General features: G+C 30.9%; 2 protein-coding genes across 3 annotated transcripts in view; both read right to left on the reverse strand.

The window, feature by feature from the left end:
- Positions 1–2,821: 2,821 nt before the first annotated feature.
- LOC107441208 (probable glutamate receptor) lies at positions 2,822–4,051 on the reverse strand. Its single transcript, XM_043041953.2, has one exon. It carries the CDS (start codon positions 4,049–4,051, stop codon positions 2,822–2,824), a length of 1,230 nt encoding a protein of 409 aa, XP_042897887.2.
- Positions 4,052–14,465: 10,414 nt separating this feature from the next.
- Positions 14,466–18,793, reverse strand: part of LOC107441190 (uncharacterized) — a 13,941-nt gene continuing 9,613 nt past the window's right edge. For both annotated transcript variants that reach the window (XM_043041935.2, XM_016054355.4), the window contains exons 4-5: positions 15,682–15,879; positions 14,466–15,015 (exon numbers count right to left, since the gene is read on the reverse strand). In XM_043041935.2, coding sequence (XP_042897869.1) covers positions 14,558–15,015; positions 15,682–15,879 — 656 coding nt within the window. In that variant the 3' untranslated portion in view covers positions 14,466–14,557. The remainder of the gene's footprint in view (positions 15,016–15,681; positions 15,880–18,793) is intronic.

Raw genomic sequence — 18,793 nt, forward strand, 5'->3', positions numbered from 1 at the left:
GATGTTTCCGCAGACAGTATTATCTGATGCACAATATTAATTTTGATGAAAAACAATATTTCATTCTGACTGTATGACATGGTACTAGATAATGGATAAATAAATAAACATTTATAAAGTTCATTTTGTAGGTAATAACATAATATTTAAAAAAATAGTGCGTGGAGTCCCTCCGCGCGGAAGAAATGAAACTTCAAAATGTGGAAATGAAAATAGGAAGGGGTAGAAATTGATTTTTAGGGAAATCATATTGTTTCTTTAAGACAAACTTTATTAACATTGCTTACAATTCACAATTGATCGCATCATTTAATTATCATTTTCGAGTGGAGAAATATCCAAATCTATAACATTTACAATGGGATTATGATAACTAAAGTAAGATACGAAATGCTTGAGTTCTATTTTTTCAATATTTCTTGCAAAAACTGCATCTATGGTAGTTCCCCCTTTGGTTGTTGGATCATTCCTACCATTTATTATTTCCAGTCCAAATTTGTTTTTAAGAAAGGTTAATAATGATTCAGCTTCAGGTAACGAGAAATTCACATTAAAATCTCCTGCAAGGATCACAAGTCGCTTGTTGCCATGGTAGCTTTAAACGTTTAACGCAACCTTGTTGGAAGTCGCATTAAAGGTTTCACTTCAAAATAGTTTAAAAAATCAGAGTGAAAGATTATTTTATAATAACTATAACTTTGGAAAGTTGTGGAAATCGCACCACTTTCCTCATATAAATGTTTATCATTCACAAATCCTTAACAATCATATTTGAAATATTTTAACAATAAAACGCAGCTACTTGTATTATTTCCTTTGGTTATAGTACATGAGCAGTTAATAAATTATTTATTTCGCAAGGTTTGCAAAAGGTACGATTTAGGAAACAAGTTGCCTAATTCGTACCACCTGATCTCGAAATTGTACCAACCTCAAAACTATTGAGTTTTTATGTTTAAGGGAATCAATAGAATGTGTTTAATCTAAATCAGTTGTTTAATAGCATAATACGAAATGTGATATTAAATTTTTCTAATTATTACAAGCATAGTAACAATATCATAAGCCCATAAAATGTCAATGAAACATGATGTTACGAGCTATAACGTTCAAGCGTGACTTTAACAATTATTTAACAATTAACATAACAATTTATTTCTACAATTTATTAACACTAAATAAACAATTTATTTCTTCTTAGGTTTTAACAGTTAGGATAACCATTTAAACCTTAGGATAAACAATTTATTTCTTCTTAGGTTTTAGAAATGTAGATATTGTAAAAATGTGTTCGATTGAAGCCTTTGACACTGGTTTATAAAACAACAACACAAATTACACTACTAATTAATAATTACTAGATCATTACTTGACTAATCAGACAAAAGGTTCATCACTTAGATTGTTTTTTTTTTTTATCACATTTTCCTTTCTGGTAATTAAATTTCATCATAAGGATTTAAATGTACTGAAACAATTTCGTTTCCTTTCGCTTGTTTCCAGGTATAGATTCAATTGTTGTTATAATCCTCACTCACAGGATGAGAAATTTTGTATTGGGTGCAAAAGTCTGCTCAGAAATAGTTCTCAGCCGTTTGCTGACTCTCTGAGTATTTCTCAAGTCAAACTTTTTGATGGTTTTCCATTGATGGACTAACATAATCCTGATGTAAGCCATCAATAATTCCATCGTGAACCATCTTATTTTTTGATGGTAACCAATATAAGTAACCATCACCCCCAATGTATGTCAATGTTCATGTCGAACTATCAAAAATGTCCATCACCGTTTCTTAGAAATCAAATGTTGGAACGATCATGAACCACCATCACCCCAATGTAGTAATTCGGTCTGATTCATGATTGGCCTGCATAAAAAAATCCAAATTGTTTTGATGGTATGTTCTTGAGAACCAACAAAAATTCCCATTAAATCATCATTAAAATATATAGTTGGGTATATCAAGGACTGTTGATTCATAAGAAAGTAACTTCTCTTGATAGTTAACCATCATAGTATTAAAGTAATATTTTCTATCCTGGAATGATGGAACTTGCTGTCATATCAAACCCCATGAGCGCAGAAGGAAAAATGTCGGATGATGGCGAACATCAAATGATGTTGGACAATTGTGAATCGCACTGAAACTAACATAAACCATCAAACATTTTTAATGAGGGCATGAAGAATTTTGACTCTGGCAGTACAGTTCAAATGGCATGAAAATCGATCTGTTCAATGGTTTACATGGAGTCCCTAAATCGTACTATGCGCCGTTTTAAAACTTCACACGAATGATGTACTATTTAGACAACTGGGCTACGTTTTAAACACGGTGTCAGTCTAAGCTTCAAACAATAATTAGCTAACAAGGAACCAAGTAGAACATAGCCAAATAAGTTGCTTAACATTTATGTACGGCTTATATAATAATCTGTACATTACTTTAGTCCTGCTTTGCACATACAAGCAATTTTGTCCAGAAGATGTTCAAACATTACAATGAAAGTTTATAAGAAAGGAGGAAAAAAATTTTAATTTATTCGATAGTGTGTTCTTGAAATAATGTTTTACTTTCCCTTTATTTTTACAAATTAGAGCATGGTACGATTTCGAAAGTTAAAATTTAAGCAATTTTCCTCTAATAAATAAAAGCTTTTTGAATGGAAAGTGGTTCCTTTTAGTTATACATGATTATGTTATGGAAATCTGGTCTTGGAGTTAAAGTATATAAATTTTAATAAAATCTAATTTCAAACCTTATAGTAATAATAGACTAGAAATTAGGTGATAGTGAAGACTGTATAAGTCATTTGTATATCAGGTTTGGCTAGGGTTTGAACTTAACCATCGGCTGTAGGGGATTTCCATTATCAAAATAAAAATAGCTGCTGCCCAACCTATACCAAAAATAATAAACACTCCACTTAAATCTAATAACTTTAAAACTGATGCTAATGAACTTTGAGAATGATCAATGTTTAATTTTCTCAAGATTTCGAATTTAAAAGAAAAATCGTCAAAGAATTTATTATATAAGCCGCCACTTAAAATTCGGAGTAAGATTGTATTGAAGCGCTCTTTGCAGCAAAAGTCTTTCCTGATTGCAACCCCGATCGGAAAATTTCCAAAAACGTCCTTCGAATAAAAATACATTTCAGGGGACCCAAAAGCTAGGTTGAATAAAAGGGGTGACCCAAGTATTGCTACGTCTTCCGGAACACTTGTGTTGATATAAGATCCATAATACCATTTATTCTTTTTAATGTATTCCCCTAAACCTTTGAAATGGGGTATATTGCTTTTCGACAAATAATCTGCTTCCAGTGTTCGAAACTCTGCTCGGCACTCCATTTTTCCTTCTCTGATTGCGGTGTAAAGATCCTTGAAATCTTTTATTTGTTTCATTCTGACTGGGGATGTCAAAAATGACAACAGTACTGAGCTGTAACACAGAATCAGAACGTATGAATAAACGAGCCAAATTCCTAGTGGTATCCGCCTGGACATTGAACGAAGGTTGTAGTTTATTCCTTGTCCGAAAGAAGATCCCCACAAACTGAAGAAAACGGAAGTAATGGAATCTTTAGGCGAAATCAAAGCTCGAAATATCATAGTCACAAAGAGCATTACCATCAAGAATAAAATCCATGTGAATGTGCTGAAAGGATACAAGAAGGCTGACGTTTTTGGAAAGAATGAAGCATGATTCATCAGAAATGTTTTTTCGAGATAGAGGTAAGGTAAGCTGAAGTCCACTACAGTTGACCTCTCTTCGGTGATACCTACTAGCGAGAAGGCCATGTCAGCTTCATTCCTTGCGAGCATTCCGATTAATCCAGTCCAGTTTCCGAATGTATCCTTGAAACCGTAAGAATTATCTGAGTGAGCAAGAATCTCATACTCGAAATTTAATTTGCTTGACAAGAGTTTTATAAGTTCTTCTTCAACGCCTGATATAATCGTTGTGCTGTTGATTCTTTCAATTTCTATGGCTTTCACACCGAGTACAACTGCGATTCTAAGTATGGAGGGAAAATATGGAGCCATTTTTTACAAATTCTTTTTAGGGTGAAATTCAGTTGAAATTAGGTCAGTTCTTGGTGACTATGGAACTGCTGCATTTGTAAGAAAAGTTCTTCGTAAGGTGAATGAATTCTCCTTGGAAATATTCTTCTGGAATGTCTTGTCTTGTTTTCCTAACTGGGCAACTGGGCCACGAAGTGGCCCCTATACATCATGATGTGTTAATAGTTTGCAAGCACTCGTTGTGGTCAACAGTTGTTGTGGTTGATGTTAAAAGATTCAAGCATTTTGCTTGAATAAATAAAAATAAATGGAAATAAAAGGTTTAACTTGCTCTCAATTATGTGTGCTTGAAATTGTTTGATGTGGTTGTAGATGAGTGTTGATGGTCAGCGTGGAGAAACACTTGATTTATTAATTTCAGATGTAGGATTTTATTTCGAAATTGTAGTTGTAGAAGTTGAGGTTTTATAATTGAATCTGTAGTTGAATCTGCGGTTATAATTCTTCTGGAATGAGTGGATACTATGTCTTTATATAAAGTTTAAAGTCGATTCTCAATCGGAAAATTAGTTTAGATTCATTAAGTCAAGCCAGTTCTTAAAAGCTAACAGAGAATAAATAATACGAATTGACAGGGAAAATTGGCATTCTTCCTAAAGAGAATGAGTTTCTTTTTTCTCTTGAGTAGATTATTATTTTTAAAGAACTATTTAATGCTAAATAGTTTGGAAATTTTCAGTCTAGATAAAAAAAAATCATCATTAATTCCCAGGATTACATGAAATGCTCAAATTGCTTACACACAAGTTAGTCTACGATAGTAACCAGGTTAAAAAATGAATAGTAAAATTTCCAGATATTTAAGAAAATGACCGAACTACTAGGATATTGATGAATGCAAAACAGAACGATGAGTTTTCATTTTTGTTTCAGATCTTTAATAAATGAAATAGATTTCACATAAAATAATCAAATGCAGGCTTCTATAGGCATTTTCTTCATCATTTTTTTCCAAACAAAATTGATGAACAAAATGCCTGAAAAATGCGTGCTTGAAATAGTTTAATGCGTACTTGAATAATTAAATGCGTATTTGAAATAGTTTAATTATATATGTCATTAAATAGAATTATTGTGGTAATTTTTCCCACCTTTATATCGATACCGTAAACCGGGGCGAGTCCACCCATCCAGGGGCGAGTCTACCCATTTTAGTTTTATTTAATTTTCACTATTTTAAATTGCAAATAAAAAAATTTTTACCAATGGAGGACTTAGTTCAGACTCTAAGGAAGATGGCGCTGTAGTAGTTTGATCCGTTTTTATTTATTTGGTGTCTTTTTAACCGACCTGTTCAAACGTCTTTTGAGAGATTTGTATTGAAAATCAGCAAACTTTTAGTTGGTGCTCCGTAAGTATATTATTATTATTACTATTTTCACTTTGGTTAAGTGATAAACTTATCTAAGACTAAGATTACATTAATTTTATATGAAAAAAAAAAAAAAAGAATGTAAGTTTTGCTGTTGTAAACAAAAAGCCAGAATTCGCGGGGCGAGTCTACCCATTCGTATTTAGTTTTAATAAAGCATAATAATATAATTTAGAACTTTGTTTATATTAAAATTAAGTCATTTTAAATGAATTTGAGTATATTATTTTAATTCTGCATTGATAAATTTATCATTAATAAGAAAATTTATAGGTTAAATATAAATGTAAATATAAAATATGTTTATTTTACCTATTTTTTCAATTTTTATATTACAAAATTAACTTTTTTTATTTAATGCAAGTTAAATAAATTATTATTTATAAATTATTATTACCTCCCAAAAGAATGGGAAAAGGATTTTTCATGATTCCCAATGTTTGAATTTCGATTTTGTTAATAATCTTTAATTATTATTATTTATTAATTATTTAATTGTAAATTTATATTAATTTTAATTTATTTTTATCAACAATAATCAGAAAAAAATGTTATTTTATAATGTTAATGATTATAAAAACAAAACTGTGATCAAAATGTGATAATCGATCAAATACTCAATTTGTGTTATTTTATGAATAAAAAAATGGAATATATAATAAAGTTATGAATTTTACTTCATAAATATCCTATATAGTAACTAAAATAACAATTTAATAGTAAAATTTGATTATTTACAATGTTAACATTCATTTTAGTAGAATGGGTAGACTCGCCCCATACGAGAGATTTGTCAGCAGTTCTATAAAAATATACAGTAACAGCGTAACTGTTAATATTTTCTAAAATCGATTTCACAGCTTTAAAGAGGGATAAATAGCGATTCCGAAACACCTATTAAAAGCCTTTTTTCTTTAATATTTACAAAAGTTTGACCACTTGAAAGTTGACAAACTGAAAAAAATGGGTAGACTCGCCCCGGTTTACAGTACTATTAGGCTTATAATGATTGGGAAAAAAAAAGTGTTTAAAATTTCAGATCTTTAATGAATGGATAATTCCACATAAAATAATCAAATACAGGCTTTTGCAGGTATTTTATTCATAATTTAAAAAAAAAAAAAACAAGCAAGCAATCAAAGAAAATAGAATGAGAGGCAAGATCCATTTTTGCGTGTCATGTTCTACAAGTATTTTGTTGTTCGTTAATGCATTTTAATGATTGTACGAATAAAGTTTTAGTTTCCATACATTAAACCTTAGTACATAAGTATATGATGTTTACTCTTAAGTTATTTACTCTTAATAGTTTACGCATCCGTATAAAGCGTACTTGAAAAAGTTTAAATGCATATGCCATTAAATAAAATTATTGTGATAGTTTTTTTTGTTGTTTTTACCACGAATCGATATTATTGAATAAAATATTGATTGTAAAACAAAGTGCGTGATTTTGTATCGTGAAATAAGTGGTAAAAAGCTAACTATTATGCTTCGGAAATGAAAGCTTCAAGATCATCAAAAATGATTTGTTATTGATTTCTAACTCATTGAAAACTACTTAATGAACTAACTATTTATTCCTTCCATGAAAAAACTAGTTATATGCTTATTAAAAGATAAAAGTAATCCATACTTTGCAATTTGTTTGTTTTTGTGTCGATACTTACCGCATTCCAAGTTTTTATTTAAAGGTAGTTTCTTTTATTTTTTTAAAGCGTTCAAATATGTATACTAAAACGTTTGAGTTAAGTTATTCGCTTTTATAGTTAAAAATAAAATTTCCCCTTTAATAAAGAGTGTTTTTCAAATTATTGGAATTTCAATTGTTGTGATAAATTATATTTTAGCAGAAATAATAACAGATAAATCGCTTTCTGTCAGGGTTTTACTTTTTGCAATTTTATTTATTTATTTTTGCACTTGTATAATATGGCATCTGCATAAATTGCGAGATGTCATTTTCTGGAATAAGTTAGTCGTTGTTAAATGTAAAGAGTAATATACTCGCAGCAATGAATAATAGTAAATACAGCAAGGAAAAAAAAACAGTTATAACACTTATAATAAATTATTACTTACGTACTTTATTTTTTTCTGTCTGTATTCGGCCTTCTCAGATATCAGATAAACAAGGAAGACTTGATCCGTGTTTTACAAAATATTTTTTTTCTTGTGAGATCTCAAAATTTCTAAGATGATATTATTTTGCATCTCATGTTTGTCAACTGCTAAAGTAGTTTTTTTTAAAATTTTAATTATAAGCTACTCATTTTAAATAATGATTTTTCGTGAGTGTACTGTTTGCCAAACAAAAACATAGCATCCTGAATCCTAACCCATTTGGAATCGTATTTAGTAACCCATGAAAAAAGTCCGATTTGAATATCTTAATGTAATGTAAAAAGTTTTCAGCAGTTTTGGTAAATTTGGAAAGAAAGGTTTGAATGATAAGGGGTCTTAAACAAATTACACTTTGAACTATTAAACAGGATTTGTCAAAAATGACGTCGACAATATATGGGACCACTCCTTGTTAAATTATGTTTCATTTCACATGCTTTCTTTCCCAATACCATCACTTAGTGTTGTCTAGACCACTGTTTTTGGGTATTATCATTTGTTATTAAATTTTGTTATAGGACAGGGGTGGCCAAGCTCCTTGATAGTCGAGCCATTTTTCAAAATTTGAAATTTTTCGCGAGGCGAAATTTCATACGTATTTAAAAGGTATGCAAAAAAAGTATTAATTTTTTTTTTTGCAAATTATATTTATTGAAAACATATAAATAAAAGTACAAAATATGTTTTTTGAATTTAAATATTAAACACATTTATTTTACTTCTCGTGATAGTTCTCTAAAATTTGGTGAATAATTGGTGACAGCACTTCTCAGTAGTTCTTTGAGATGCAGGTCAGTTAATAGTGATCGGTGTTTGGATTTCACAAATTTTAAAGTGGAATAAAATGATTCACATAAGTACGTTGTTCCAAATATTGAAATAATTCGACAAGCAGCCTTTTTTAAATCAGGATACTTCGATTCTGGTACAAATTTCCAAAATTCTGTAATCGACGTCGACTTATATTTTGATATTCAGAAATGAAATTTGTTACAACTTTGCACTTAGTCTTTCATATCTGTTGTTAGTAAATTTAAAAGACATTTTGAAACACACACGGAACGATAATATTTTTTTAAAATATAATAGCACAAAAATGAAAAGGGAACTCTGGTACATTTATCGAGAGCTACAAATAATCCTTCAAAGAGCAGCATGTGACTCGCGAGCCGCTGATTGGCCTCCCTGTAACTTTATTTTGTATCCTATAATATAGGATACTTTTTCTAAAACTATCTAAAAACTAATATCTAAAAACTTTTTACATTTTCAAGATATTCAAATAAAATTTTTCATAAGTTACCAAATACAATTCCAATAAAAGAAAACTGTTATGAATTTTTTTTCCTTCTTAATGTTTTCCGCGCATGCGCAATATGAAAGTATTACTTTAAACACTCATATCTTGCGCAATTTTTAACGAATCTTTTAAAATATTTTTATTATTACCGTCAGATGGGGTGACTTTGTGCAAACTGTCATTTTTAATTTTTGGGTCGTGCCATCTAGGGATATTTTTTTTAAAGCTCAGTATCAACTGATTTGAGTTGTCAACATAAGGAACTAATGGCATACCAAGAACTGGTAATGTTAACATTATCGTTCGTGGAAAATTGTTACAAACAGTTTCAAATTTTTAACGTCGCAAAATCGGAGGCTGGAAAGTCTGCTCGGTTGAAGAAGTTCTAGTTATCCTGGTAGGTCATACTTTAAAAGTCTTATCAATTGAGATAGCAAATCATGCATAATTTTTTTGTTTTTAATTATTCTTATGTTAGTTATTTAATAATTAATAAAAAAAATGCTCACTGGAGTGACTTTGTGCAATTTTTTTTTCTGAGAAAAACATGCCAAGGACTTATAAAAGAAAGCGGAGCAAGAAATTATTGTGATTACTACACCAAAGAAGCGTTAGAAAAATGTTTGGCAGAAGTAAAAAATGGTTTATCCGTTTCGAAAGTGTCAAAAAAGTTTGGAATTCACCAAAACACGATTTCGAAAAAAATTCATGTGAAGCATTCGAAATTTCACGTTGAATGTCATGTTTCATTTTCATATTGTTACTTTTCACTTCAATTTCCATAAGTATATTGTTTAAGACATTTAATAAGAGACTGTTAATAAGAGAGGATCATTTAGAGTTGCAGAGTTGGAAGCAATTTGGGGGCGTTAAATGAGGGAATTCATTCAATTGTTCATTCATGTCAATTCATATCAAATGTTTGATTGTACCTGAAAATCATAAAAAAGTTACCTAAGATTTAAAAAATTTTAAAATGTTAAATTAAATGTTAAAAAATCTTAAAATGTTAAACAATCTAAAAATTAAAGTTTTTATGTTCATTTTAATTAGATTTGTTAATACATAGTACATATTTATATGTAATACATATACTTGTATTGTACGTTAGCAATGTTAAATATTGTTTATTAAACGATTTTAAATCAAAGTAAACGAAAATAACTGAACTAAGTCATTATTTTATTGCTCTGCACAAAGTCACCCCATCCCGGGGTGACTTTGTGCATTCGACTAATTGATTGTTTACAAATAATAAGCATTTCAAATCAGATCTTAGTGAAGAACGATATCTGTAAAATACCTTTCATAATGAAAAGAAGCTTAAATTAATGAACTTTGTCTTAAATATAGGGTCGGGTGAAAATTTGCTGCCACTGAAGCCCCAGGATCAAAATATGACCCCTTAAAGTCTTAGTTCAATTATTATTAAAACTGTGTAACTCAAAATTTTTTAATGGTTTTCTTATTGGTGGTTTAATATAATCATGATGGCAATCCTCAAGTGGTGCCACTATAAGCCATTGTATTTTTTAATGGTAACCAACAGAAGTGACCATCACTCTTATTTAGGAATTCGGACCACTTCAAAATGATTCAACATAATAATAATGATTTTTTTTGATGTCCTATTCATGGTGGACCATCAAAAATTTGCCTCATAGTACCTCGGAAATCAATCATAAATAATCATTACTGCAATGTAAGAATTCGGGATGATTTTGATGGATTAACATAAAAGACGAAATTTTTTCTGATTATGTGTCTCTGCATTACCATCAAGATTTCCATCATAGTTTCTCGGAAATCGCTTGTTGGGACTAGAGAAGAGAAAAAACAAGACCATCATTAAGTGATGGACATTGTTGGACAAACAATGCAAGTCATATGTTATTAGTTGACCATCAAATCAGTAATACATTGTCTTCCAACATGAAATGATGGATGTTATTAATACAACAGTGCCAAACATAATATAATGAGGGACCATCATATCAGTGAAACAACTTCCATCATATGGTGCTTAAATTTTGTTGACCCATGAAAATCAGTCATATGGTTAACCATCATAGTATTAAAACAGAATGTCCATCATGGAATGATGGATGTCTGATGGCAAATCAAAACCCATGAACATATGATGAAAAATGTAGGTAGGGGATGACCCTCCTATGGTATCGGACCATCAAAAATTGAACTAAAACCATCAAAATCCTTTGATGGGACCATCAAGAATTTTCACTTGGATGCGCATACATGGCCGAATGTTTAAGACATCTGAGTCATGATTGCGAGTTCGATAGTTTTATCCCAGCTGATGATTTTCTTAAAAATTTTCTTTCTTAATATTGAAAAATGTGTTATATTTTTTAAAAATTTATCTTAAATGTATTTACATTAAAAAATAAAAAAATATTTATGTGGGGGATCATCAAATTTTTAAACCAAAAATGTTTAATTTTAGGTTTTTAATAAGAACACAAAATTATTAATTAAATTTAACTTTTTTCATGACTGTAAAACTTTTTTTTTGAAAAAAAATTCAAGCAAATTAATAAGAATTGGTGTTAATTAATAATAAAGATATTATATGATTTTAAAATATTATTTGACTTTCGTCAATGAGAAAAACTTTTTTTTTATTAGAAGATAAATAAATAATTAGAGGGTAAATTTTAATGAAGTAAAATTAAAAAAAAAAAATTAAGGAATCTATTTAAAAAAATTTTGAAAATTTCATTATTTTTTTTATTTTAGTAGGGATTTTGATTTTAAAAGCAATTTATTTCTTAAACATTATTAATTTAATAAAAATTGCACAGGAGTATTGAGGAACCCAATAAGTGTACCATTTTCTTAAAGAAACGTAATCAAAGCTTAATCATGCTTAATTTTAAGAACCTATCAATGCATCTTTATTTTATCACAACTATCTTAATAGCGTAATGTATGGTAAAAATTGTTTTTTCTTAAAATATGTTCTATGTTGTTGTTGTTGTTAATTTACGTCGCACTAGAGCTGCACAATGGGCTATTGGCGACGGTCTGGGAAGCATCCCGGAGGATGATCCGAAGACATGCCATCACAATTTTGATCCTCTGTGGAGGGGATGGCACCCCCGCTTCGGTAGCCCGACGACCTGCGCGCGAAGTCGAGCACTTTACGGTAACACAGTTTAACCAATACCGCACACCCTCGGTCCCTACGCAGACTGATCCAAGTGGTCACCCACCCGCACACTGACCGTAGCCAGTGATGCTTGACTTCGGTGATCTGCTGGGAACCGTGTCTTAACGATCAGTCCACTACGGGACAATATGTTCTATGAATAACATAGAAAATCAACAATATTTTAAATCATAACAATTAATAAAAGAAAACTTTTTTTTTCATTGTTTGACTTGTGAGATATTTTTATGCCTGAAATATTTGTAAAAATATGTAACCTACATTTTCAGAAATGAAACTTTCACTTTTGACGATTCAACAATCCTTGAGCAATATTTCGTTAAGTTTGAGAATTATTTCGTCACGAAATCACGTGATTTGTGACTAAACGGGAACTCTCAAAACTATGTCAGAAATGCTTCCTCAACACAAAACCAATCCTAGTGCATTGTGGGAAAATAGAATCACGAAACTAGGATTAAATTCAGACTATAAAAAATAAAGTGACAAAAAAGCCGACTGGCATATATGGTGGACATGGATTTGGCCTAGTACCAGGCAGAGCCGGGGTTCGAATCTCGCTCCAGACATGAGTGTAATGTATCTCTCTGTTCTATTTGTTTTTCTTGTGTTATTAAGGTGACATTGACCCAGTTGAATGGTGGACACGATAAAATGCTTATTAGAAAGCTAGATACGTTAGGCCCTACGAGGTTTTTTTTTTGCTTGGAAAAAATAAAATGAAGAAATTCGTAGAAGTGACGATGGTTATTTCGTTACTTTGACAAATGTTTGCTCGAAGCATATACCAGAAAAACTGTTTCTTAAAAAAGAAGAAAAGGAAAGTTTGTGGAATTTGAGTATCTACAGTGAAGTGTCATCTTTAGCATCTAATTTGTCCCTGTATTTATTTATTTATTTTTGCCGCAATGTATGAAGAGAAAGATTGTAGTAAGTATCAATTTAAAAAGGATTTTGGATTGAAGATTTGTTTTTTCTTTTTTTAACGGGTAAAATATTTAAGATTTTTTTTTCGGGTCTGAGAAACGTTATAAAAAACTAATTCAGACATTTTTATATCGGAATTCGCTTTACTTTATTCTAAAGTATTATGCAGAGAAAACTACTATGACTTACATTTAAAATTATTCATATTAAAAGCAAAAACATTCTATGCGTTTCTAACTGAGAAAAATATGCTAGAAAAATTATCTAATTTTAATCTCCTTTAATGAAATTTATGAGTCTCCCCTTTTTGCATTTTTAGTAAACCGTGGCAACCTTGATATTCAATTAATGTCTAAATCGTCACATCTAATGTATAGAGTTGGATGCATAAAATACTAGGGTTACTAATTATTAATGTTTTTAATCTTAGACTGTTGATGTCACCTCAGAATAAAATGGGTTGAAAGCCTCCTCATTGCAAGAGAGCTGAAATAAAATGGTTTTTCATATTGCATCTAGTGGTGAGAGAAATAACTTCCAATCAAATTTAAAAAATAAAGAACAATCCATTGAAACATAAACTTAGGTACAACTAGAAGAAATTATCCTCAAAAGCGCAGAAAATGGTGCTTTTAAGTGAACGGGTGAATAGCTTCTTTTTTAGAAAACTCAATTTCTCTAATTATTGTTTTACTCTACCACTTTGTAAAATTTTTCCCAAAAGAGCACAGCTATAAAATTATAAAGTGAACGCTAATATTAAGAAACTTTTAGTTTCTTGACTTACGCAGCGAGCTAAGCATTCGCCACCTCGCCAAATGCGATAAAATTGTAAATTTGGCGATTAAAATTGTGTTTTGGCAAAAGTATTGGCGAATGATATTTTTTTACTAGAAAAATTACAATTATGTCAAAATGAATTTTTCTAAACTAATTAATATTTTTTATTCTATAACAGTAATTTTCGGTTTGGACCCAATTAGAATTGGGTCCTAATAATATAAGCCTGAAAAAACTACCGTAAAAATAGTTTTCTATGGGAAAAAAATAAATCATAAAAAATTGTTAAGATTTGCATTTGGCGATTACTTTTGATATTTGACTAGTTAACTGGTTAATAATTTGAAATCCACAGCGCAGGCCCTGCTTACGCTACTTAATTTTATGAAACCTTTTGAGTTTACGAACCCTGCATGAATTTTGGATCATCGAATGGAAAAGTTGCCCTCTTCTCAAACTGCATCGGTAGGAAATTCGCTGCTTGAAATAAATTAAAAGAATGATTTTGGATTTTCAGCCACGCAGGCTCTGCTCAAGCTCTGTACAGAACTGATTGCTCGCTTTCACAGTTATTGCACTGAGTAAAACTTACACTACATAAAAATGTGTGATGCTACTTAAAAATGCAAATTCTCCCCTACGGCATAAAACATAACGGAAGAGATAGTTGGATGATAACAGATTAAATTTAAAAATTAAATTTATTTCAATATAAAAATTTTCAACCCATAAAAATTTCAAAATCAAATTTCAAAAAAAAAAATTTGAAAATATTTAGTGCTGCGTTTTAGTAGCTGCTGCTGTAGACTGAACTAGATTTGCCGATGAGAGTGTCGAATAAGAATTGTCAGTCGCTGTAGATTTTACAGTAGATTCTGCTGTGTTGAATGATGGCATTGAAGAAGGAGAATTTTCAGTTCCTGTGAACTGCGTCGTTGATTCAGTTATGTTCTTTGATGACATTGAAACAAAAGAATTGCTAGTGACATCAGACTGTGCAACTGTGCTTGTTTCCTTTTCCCCGACTTGCTGATTCGATTCAGCAGTTGCTTTACCTTTAATCATAGATACTTTGTCAATCATCACAAAATTATCAGTTGCTCCTGGCTGATTCGTTGATTCGACTATTTCTGTATCAGCTGTGTTGATTTCAATGTTTGCAGATGAAACGGAAGGATGCAACTCATCTGTTGCCACAGATTTTACATTTAGTTTATTAGTAGAGGTCACTCCTGAAAAATTTAGAAACGTTTTTAGTATTTTCAAATTATTGGAACAAAAATAATTACAATTAATTTTGTTACACTAATTTAAGTATTGGAAATTTATAAATTACTTTAATTTTTTAACCAATAAGACTGAATAATAAGCTCAAATTTATATATATAATCGTACAAAAAAGAAACTCAATTTCATTTCCAAATGTTGAAAACTAATCTCTAAATTTTTCATAAAAGAAAGAAAAAAGTGCAATTAGTTGCCTGTTTATAATATGTATTTAAGACTAAAAATCTACTATTTGATTTTTAGTAATTTTGCGCGAGAAATTATTCTTCATATAATTTGTTTTAACTTTCCGTCACTTAAGTTTACTTCTTGTTACTGAAGTATTGTGCTATATAAAGGTCTATCAGTGCAGGAAGATTATTTCTCTTTTTTTCTTGACTTTGATTGTACTTAGATTATCGAGAAAAAGTTATTTTTAGTTTTAAATTACGATGGCTCTCTTTGCACAAATAATTTTTAATGCTATTCGGTAATTTATTCATTAGGTTGGAAACCACTGATTTAAAATGATGAAAATCGATATTTGGAGGAGTTTGATGTAAATTACGCGAATATATAATAAATTGAACAATAATAAAATGTTGATCTAAAAAAGAAAAAGAAATAAATACCGAAAGGATTCGGTCTGTCCTTGCAGTCGACTACTTCCTTATCTTTGCATTCTCTGTCTTCTTCGTCAAAAAGTTTGTTCTTTTCACAGGTCTTCACAGTAGGCTCGCTCTTGTGACAGTTGTAATATTTTGAACAATCTTCAAGGTGTGCAAAATTTCCCGATGAATATGGACACATATGCGTCAGGAGAGCAGCATCTATCGGAAAAACAAAACTCAGGTCAAGACAGAAAGTGAGCCGGAAAAAAAAAGGAAAAAAAACAACTGATAATAAAACCATTTCATTTCTAGCTTATTTTCGGAACGAGTAAAACTTCTCTGATGACACTTTTATCTAGAGTTATAATTCGTGTATATATAAGAAAGGAATGATCAAGTAGGCCCTTTAAACTGAATTTGAGAAACTCTATTGGAAGGAGAGAAATATCTGGTAGATACTTTTAGCAAAGAATTTCTAATCTTCTGAGGCGATCTCGTCGTTTTAATGAACCTTTTATAATGTATTTACACCAGAGCAGAAAGCTTATATATAAAACAAGACGGAAAAGAGTAAAAATTGGTACAAAAAACGTTTCAATCTAACTTTTTTTTCGAGAAAAATTAAATTTCTGTANTTTATTCTTTTGTTAGCTTGCATTCTGAAGGACACTTTCTCTGAATTTTTTTTCTTCGTAAGCTGTAAAACAAACATAAAATATACTGGGGACATGAAAATGACGGTTTTTGTGAGAATGACCCATATATATAAAAAACTGCTTTTTTCCGAGAAAAAAATAAATATAAGTGAATAGTTTGAAGAAGAGAATAGTCTTACTCCCCTCCCGACAACTAGCTAAAACTGAAATGGTTTTACTACCAGCTTTTCCGTCTCGTTTTTACCCATGATTTACGCAGAGAAAGCGACCGGCGATGAATTAGAGTAGCGTCTTGACTTCTCTTGTAGTAGCACTTACATCTACAGTCGCCGGCGAAGACAGTAAATAGTGACTGATACACGTTAAATCTGTCGGGTTACGAAGTCCTCCAAGTTCCCATAACATAAATGTTACTTCTGGGGGTACTGAATTGGATATGGATCGTTCAATTCAAAATGACGATCTATGTATGAATGAATGAATGGATTTATGAATGGGTCTGCCTTATGAACAGGTGTGACGTATGGGTGTTGCAGAAGTCATATTCTAGGCTATAGAGGGCGCCATTGAAAAACAAGAAAAGCACCCACTGCCTTAAAGTCGTTTGGTTTCACCAAGCAGGCTTGCTGGTATTGGCAAGTGGCATTAGAAACAACAGCAACAGATAGTAACCCTGTTCGTAGCCACTTGCGAAACTAAGTTTCACCTTCTGCCGAAAAGTGTTTTACAACGCTGTTCACTGCTCTTTCGAAATCAGTATGATTTTAAACAATGCAGTGAAGTTTCTTCAAGCGATGTTTATGACGTTGTTTAAAACCTCGACTTAGGTTTAACTTTTTAGAACCTTATAGTGCAATTACAATTTTTAAGTGTGAAAATGTATGTTTAAACATCTTAAGCAACAGCTATGTGATCGTCGTCTCGTGTATGCATCGCACATCCAACCTATAGTGCCACAATATGGGTGTCCTATGGGAGTCTTATGGATCTTAGAATGGCCTATAGAGAGCCTACATTGACCCATATAGAACTTACATTATTTAAATAATGGATATAAAATATCGGGTGAATCTGACTATTCTATACAGGGATCCCCAACCCTATGCCCGCGGGCACCATGGCGCCCGTCGATCAGTCTAAGTGCGCCCGCTGCTTGTGCCCAACGATAAAATACAATATTTCAGTTTTCCATTTTCCCGTAAAATGATATGCAAAACTTAATGCGGTAAATTACTACAATTGCTACACGTAATGAAAATTATTACCGAAATAGTTAACTTAATTCTAGCAGCTCCTTTGCAACTTCGACTTTTTAAGGCACTGCACTGTTACAAAATCCTGATGATGCTGACTTCATTTTACATACTGAAGTACACTGGCTCAGTAAAGTCAAAGTGCTTGATAGATTTATACATTTAATCGAAGAAATAAAAAATTATCTTGCAGCCAAAAATCAAATATTTTTAGAACTAACAGATCGTCTCTGGCTAGGAGATTTGTCTTTCGTAACAGACATAATCGAAAAACTAAATAATTTAAACTTGGAGCTGCAGGGAAAAGACAAACTTATAGAAAGAATGAGAAGGCTATACACTCGTTCAGAACAAAGTTTGTTTTCTAGATATCACATTTGAAAATAAAGTCACTTTTGCATTTTCCAAACATGAAAAAAATTATAGGTGACAATGAAATTGTCTTCTTAACGTTTGTCATCAACATCCAATTGCTTCAAGAACAATTTGAAAATCACTCTTAACAATTTAATATCATCGAGTCTATGGTCACCTTTTCTGTAAATCCTTTTACCATCGAAATAGCAACATGCATTTCAGAATGTCTTCAAGTTAGGCGAGAAGAAGTGGAGATAGAAATTTTGGATCTTCAGAATGACATTATCCTCAAAACGATTATATCAGATGAGAAATTCTGGAATATAGTTGACAGAAATAATTTTCCATTCTTAAAAAGAGCAACATATAAAATAAAGTAGGATAGTGGTTTCACATACTTTTGGGAATCATTGTTTTCGATAATAAATTCAAAATATAGATCCCGATTTACGGATGAACACCTTGACGATTGCTTGCAAGTAGGAATTTCATCATGTTCTACGAATTATTAAGCGATGGCCAGTGAAATGCAATGATAAAGATCACATTGACTGTATTTTATAAAAAAATTTTATGCTTCGTATGTTTTGAAAGCAATTCAGTAATCATTAATTTTACACAAGAATATTAATATTAATTATATTCATATGTTAAATTAATTTTTAAAATTAAATTTTGTGTGCGCTATACGTAATGTTTGTATTATTAGCTATGTCTACCAACTATAAATTTATCTTAAAAAAATAAGTGGTGCCCGCCATTCGACCGATATTCTGGTATTTGCTCTTAGGTACAAAAAGGTTGGGGACCCCTGCATTAGACGATATATTATATAAATATAGAACATTTATTATATCAAGCATTATA

The sequence above is a fragment of the Parasteatoda tepidariorum genome, chromosome 4 (genome assembly GCF_043381705.1).
Source record: "Parasteatoda tepidariorum isolate YZ-2023 chromosome 4, CAS_Ptep_4.0, whole genome shotgun sequence".
Taxonomy (NCBI): domain Eukaryota; kingdom Metazoa; phylum Arthropoda; class Arachnida; order Araneae; family Theridiidae; genus Parasteatoda; species Parasteatoda tepidariorum.